The sequence below is a fragment of the Orycteropus afer genome, unplaced genomic scaffold, assembly GCF_000298275.1.
Source record: "Orycteropus afer afer isolate SDZICR_OR568_19922 unplaced genomic scaffold, OryAfe1.0 scaffold01294, whole genome shotgun sequence".
Classification (NCBI taxonomy): Eukaryota; Metazoa; Chordata; class Mammalia; order Tubulidentata; family Orycteropodidae; genus Orycteropus; species Orycteropus afer.
Genome location: NW_006922881.1, coordinates 148,022 through 153,931, shown reverse-complemented (window position 1 = coordinate 153,931; position 5,910 = coordinate 148,022). Strand labels below are relative to the sequence as shown.

General features: G+C 55.2%; 1 protein-coding gene across 1 annotated transcript; it reads left to right on the top strand.

Annotated features, from left to right (window-relative positions):
• The first annotated feature begins 1,044 nt into the window (after positions 1 to 1,044).
• On the top strand, positions 1,045 to 3,609 carry LOC103213105 (paraneoplastic antigen Ma6E-like). The gene is made up of 2 exons (XM_007958994.2): positions 1,045 to 1,194; positions 2,776 to 3,609. The coding sequence occupies exons 1-2, from the start codon at positions 1,045 to 1,047 to the stop codon at positions 3,607 to 3,609; spliced, it is 984 nt and encodes a 327-aa protein (XP_007957185.2).
• The last annotated feature ends 2,301 nt before the right edge of the window (positions 3,610 to 5,910 follow it).

Below are 5,910 nucleotides of genomic sequence, written 5' to 3'. Positions count from 1 at the left end.
TTGTCTTTTTGCCTTGCAAGTTTCCTGCCTTTGATAGGGTGCAGTGGTGCCACTCTTGTAGGGCTGAGCTCAGTGGGAAATACTCGTGTTCTCCTTCCCTGACACGCTTCTGCCTTACACAGCTTCCAGCTTTCTGGGGAGGAAGGCGTAAAATCAACCACCTAATCTTCCGTTTGAAGAAGCCTGAGCTTCAAAGAAGAGCGAGGTAAGCGTAAGAGAAGTAGAGGAAAAGAAAGCACAGAGTTAGCATAGGAAGTCAATGAATGAGCAGACAGACTTAGAGAAAGGGAAGGAATCCACTAGTAGGTTCTTTGAAAAGAGCTGCAAAATGGGTAGCAAGACTAATGTAGAAAAAAAGTGAAAGAACACTAATGATCATTGTCAGGGATGAAAGAGAGGTTTTTACTACAGAGCATGGAGGCGTTAAGATGAGAATGAGGGGTCACATCAAGAATTTTATGCCAAAAATACTGACAACTTAGGAAAAATAGATAGCTCAGAAGTAAAGCACCCTACAAAGCTGCTAGCAGATCAAATAGAAAATATTAATATCTGTATGTCTTCTAAAATTAAGCACTTGGCTGCTAACGGAAAGGTTGGTAGTTCCAGCCCACCCAGAGGCTCTGCATGAGAAAGAACTGTTGATCTGCTTCTGAAAAGAGTGCAGCCTGGAAACCCGATGGGGCAGTTCTACCCTGTCACTCGGGGTCACTGGGAATCGACAACTGACTCAACTGCACCTAACTGCAGCACAACAGACCTTGTAAAGAAATCTAGTTATCAATAATAAGCTTGCCTGAACACACACACAAAGCAAGCAGAACAAAGGAGGAGGACATGCAGGCTTCCAGCTATGGGAGGGAGGTGCCAATCCCAGCAGTGAGGCCTTGGTACATCTGTGACAAGTGGGCTCCAGGACCCGGGCCTGGGTGGTAGGGCGGGGTGTGCGGCACCCAGTGTTTCGAGTCTCTCTCCGTCTAGAGACCGCAGAGACTTCAACCCTCCTCCTATCTGGTTACCCCCCCACACACCAGGTCCATAGCCATGACGCTGGCGATGCTGCGGGACTGGTGCCGGTGGATGGGCGTGAACGAACAGCACTGCCTGCTCCTTGTGGGCATCCCTGATGACTGCGAGGAGGATGAGTTCCAGGAGGCTGTGTGGACTGCCTTGAGGCCCCTGGGCAGATACCGAGTGCTGGGCAAGGTCTTCAGAAGGGAACTGGGGAAGAAGGTCGCCTTGGTCGAATTTGATGACTGCTTAGACCACAGCTTGATCCCCCAACAGATACCAGGCAGAGAGGGGCCCTGGAGAGTGATCTTCCAGCCCCAGGGGCAAGAAGTGGCTGGGGAGGCAGATGAGGCAGGAGGTCTAGGTGTAGCAGGAATGGCAGGTGAGGCCGGAGTTGAGAATGTGGCAGGAGTTGCAGGTGAGGCGGGAGCCACAGGTGAGGCAGGAATTGAGCATGTTGCAGGATCCGTTTGTGAGGCAGGGGCCACAGGTGAGGCAGGAACTGCACGTGTGGTGGAGGTCTCAGATGAGGCAGAAGTCCCAGCTGAAGGAGGAGCTGCAGGTGTAGTTGGATCTTCCGGTGAGATGGTAGCGGTAAATGGAGCAGGAGCTGCAGGCGAGGGAGGAGCTGAAGGTGAAGAAGGAGCCCCAGATGAGGAAGAAGCGGAAGGTGAGGCAGGTCTTGAGAATGTGGCAGAAGCGGAAGGTGAGGCAGGCGCTGAGAACATGGCAGATGCTGCAGGTGAGGTGGGAGTTGGGCATGTGGCGGGTGATGCAGGAGCTGCGGGTGATGCAGGAGCTGCAGGTGAGGCACTAGAGCTTGTGGCGGAATTTGCAGGTGAGGGAGGTGCTCTAGGCAACGTAGGCGCTGCAGGTGATGCAGGAGCCCCAGCTGAGGCAGGAGTGGAGAATGTGGCAGGGGCTGCAGGCGAGGCAGGGGCTGCAGGCGAGGCAGGGGCTGCAGGTGAGGCAGGAGTTGAGCACATGGTTGGAGCCGCAGGCGATGCGGGCGCCCCAGGTGAGGCAGGGCTCGAGGATGTGGCCGAAGTCGAAGGTGATGGAGGAGCTGCCGGCGAGGCAGGGCTGGAGAACATGGAAGTTGCAGGTGAGATGGAGGTTGAGATTGTGGCAGGAGCCGCAGGCGATGCGGGCGCCCCAGGTGAGGCAGGGCTTGAGGATGTGGCCGAAGTCGAAGGTGATGGAGGAGCTGCAGGTGATGGAGGAGCTCTCGGTGAGGCAGGGCTGGAGAACATGGAAGTTGCAGGTGAGATGGAGGTTGAGATTGTGGCAGGAGCCGCAGGCGATGCGGGCGCCCCAGGTGAGGCAGGGCTTGAGGATGTGGCCGAAGTCGAAGGTGATGGAGGAGCTGCCGGCGAGGCAGGGCTGGAGAACATGGAAGTTGCAGGTGAGATGGAGGTTGAGATTGTGGCAGGAGCCGCAGGCGATGCGGGCGCCCCAGGTGAGGCAGGGCTCGAGGATGTGGCCGAAGTCGAAGGTGATGGAGGAGCTGCCGGCGAGGCAGGGCTGGAGAACATGGAAGTTGCAGGTGAGATGGAGGTTGAGATTGTGGCAGGAGCCGCAGATGAGGCGGGAGCTGCAGGAGATGCGGGGGCCACAGGAGATGCAGGGGCCACAGGAGATGCAGGGTACGAGGTTGTGGCAGCGGCCCTAGGTGGCGCAGGAGGCGCAGACATAGCCGAAACCTGGGCACAGCAGTGGAGGCACGTCCTGCAGCCCATGCTGGAGAGCCTGACCTACCAGGAGCTGAGACCCTTTTCTGGGCGGGAAGAACCAGGCCCTGGAGAAGAGCCCTTTGAGGGCTGGCTGGACCATGCCTATGACATGCTCTACCTGTGGCGCCACGTGCCAGAGAGGGAGAGGAGGAGAAGGCTGGTCGAGTGTTTGAGTGGCCCAGCCCTGGATATCCTGTGTGGCCTCCTGGCAGAAGACCCCAGCCTCACTGCACAGGACTGCCTGGTTGCACTGATGCAGGTGTTTGGGGCCCAGGATGCGCTCATGACTGCACAGTTTAAATTCCTCACCTGCACCCAGCAGCCCGGGGAGAGCCTGTTTGCCTATGTGATGCGCCAGGAAGGCCTGCTGCAGGCGGCCACGGAGAAGGGGGCAGTGCACCCGGCCATGGCAGACCAGGTGCGTGCCCGGCAGTTGCTAATGCGGGCTCACCTGAGTCCCATGCTTTACAACAGGCTGAGGAGGATGCGCATGGAGGGGCGGCCTCCAGGCCTCCTGGGGCTGCTGCAGCTCATTCAGGAGACGGAGGCGTTGGAGGCTGCCCAGGCCAGGCAGGTGCTGTCCCACATGGAGGAAGGGGCTGATAGAGGTGGTGGTGCCCTGGCTGCTGCACAGGCTGCCCCAGTTGATGAAGATGTCACCCAGGCTGCTCCAGCCGCTGAAGAGGCCAGTGAGGCTGTTCACGACGCTGAAGACACCGCTGAGGCTGCTGCAGGAACCAGTGCTGCTGCAGAGGGCATCCCAGTCACCCAGGAAGTTGAAAGTGCTCCCACCCCAGCTCAGGTGGGTGGTGCTTCTGGGGCACACCCAGAAGATGCAGGCTGTGGGCCCTCGGGCCTTGCCTAAGCAATGGCGACCCTCATTCTGTAACCACATAAGGAAGGAAGGGGCAGGCTGCAGGATGCATCACTCTTGCTGTTGTTTGTGACTCAGTTTCCTTGCATGGTGACCTGTTTGCTGAATTTCCAGTGTTTTTCTGTGACTGTTCCGGGGGACCACGAGGCAGAGCAGTGTCCCAGTAGAGGGCCAAAGAGGGGTTCCCTGTAGTGAATGGACATTGTACCAGAGTCCGTTGTTTCCAGGGAGGTGTAATCTGGGGCCCTGGGCCAGGGAGAGGGACAAAGCTTGGGTGGCAAAGGTTCCTTGGTAGGGATCCCGGGGGGGAGGGAGGCCTTAGGGGCCTCTGGTGGTGGTTCTACATTCCCACTGTTGTGATTCCCTTCCCTTCAGCAGTTCCAGAGACCGATAATGGGGCAGGCCACAGTATGGGGGGTGGCTGACATTCCTCAGTAGGGATCCCAGGGGGAGGGATGCCGTGTGGCCTCTCGTGGTGGTTCTGTATTCCCTGTTGCAATTCCCTTCCCTTCACCAGTTCCAGTTGCATGTTTCTCTTCAATAAATCTTGTTGAATGTTTCTGCTGAGTCTTGCCTCTGCTGTGGGTGGGGGTAGGGGGCAGAAAATGATCCCTGCCAGGTCCTGTGGAGCCATCTCCCACTTAGAGGGTCACACTGAGACCAGGAGGCTGTGACATGATGAGAGCTTTTATTCTATCTTAAAGGTAGATTTTAATGTTTCGGAGTTCCATTGGTGCTCAGCTTGGGATGTTCCTATTTTCTGGAGCATCTGGAAATGGATGGGAATGATACTGGTGGTCCATTGGCATCTAGTGGCTAGGGGTCGGGGCATCTAAACATTCATGATGCACAGCATCGCACCTCATAGCAAAGTGTCCTGCCCAAGAGGTCATTAGTTCCCCTGGTGAGGAAGCCAGTATTCAGCTGATGCTATTGTTTGTTGGGAAACCCCTCACAGTACTTTAATTGGAAATACCCTAAAACTCGAAAATCTCACCACGGCGCAGTGATGACAACAGATTATTTAGCAAGTGAAAATCTCTAGGTACTTGTGGGGCTTCTGGGAGAATGGGGACAAACACATGCATTTTTCCAAAGAGCCAGATCCCACCCCACGAGCTCTGCTATTTTTGCACTGTTTTTAGTCCAGTTATCCAGAAGTTCCCAGCCTCCTCGGGCAGTACCATGTGACCAAGCCCCCACCCATCTTTGATGCCGAATAGGGAGAGGTTTCCATCCTTCCCAACTGGTACTGTTTTCTTTCAGCCCCAGAGAGTTTTCATGGATTGGACCCTTCAGGGTGACCATGCCCACAGATCACCCAGTGAGGACATTTTGGGACTGGATAAGCCCCTCCCATGCATAGACATGATCAAGTTCACCAATAACATTTTCTACCACTTCACATGGGAAATCTCTCTTCCTTAAATTGTGTGTACATTTCCAAGTATGGCGCCAACTAGCCCTCTGCCTTGCTTAGCAAAGTGGCATTGGTCCTGATCCTTCCCCTTCCCCTGGGGCTGGCCAGGCAGGGCTGGGAGCACAGGGACTACCCCACTACATACACATTACCTCTTTCAGAGGAAGCCAGGAGGGCTGCTGTGTGCTCAGGTCCTCTGGCAGTCAGGCTTCCTGCCATTTCTCCCATCATTCCCCTGGGAGGCATCTGGACGAATGGACACTTTGTGGTAAGTGGGATGAAGAGCTGCTGTTCACATCTGGCCCAGAGTTGGACAGAGCCTCTGGAGGAGGATGAGGCTTACAGGTTGGGCAGGTCTGGATAAAAGGTGGCAGGGCAGGTGGGCTCTAGGCTTAGGGAGCTCAAGGTACAGGGCCAGAGTGGGTGGACCTCGGTCTTCCGGAATTGAGTCCTATGGCTGAAGGCTGAGGGGGAGCCAGTCTGGTGTGAACAACACTCTTGCATAAGTCCTTCAAGCCCCAAGTAAAGTTGGCATCTTTTTGCTGCCAGCTGGGTGGGTCTGATCATAGAGGAGCCTTTGAGAGTATAGGGAAGAGTCTTTGGGATTAGGGGAGACCTCCAGGCACAACTTAAGTGTGCATATGCATGTGTGTGCATTCAAATGCATGCAGTGTGTATGAGTGCATGGGTGCACAAGCATGTGTGTGTGTATAGGTATATGTGGTGTAATGCGCACAGGTGCATGGATGTGGTTAGGTGTGGTATATGTGTATGAGTGATTTATATGTAGTATAAATGTGTGCACATGTATGTTTTGTGAGGTATGTCCATGTATGCTTTTATGTGTACATGTGTGTCTACATATGTGTGCT

Excerpts from the sequence above, each read along its gene's own strand:
- LOC103213105 (XM_007958994.2), top strand. The coding sequence starts at position 1,045 with ATGACGCTGGCGATGCTGCGGGACTGGTGCCGGTGGATGGGCGTGAAC. Across the intron at positions 1,195-2,775 it reads GGCCCCTGGGCAGATACCGA|CTGAGACCCTTTTCTGGGCG; the intron begins GTGCTGGGCAAG and ends ACCTACCAGGAG.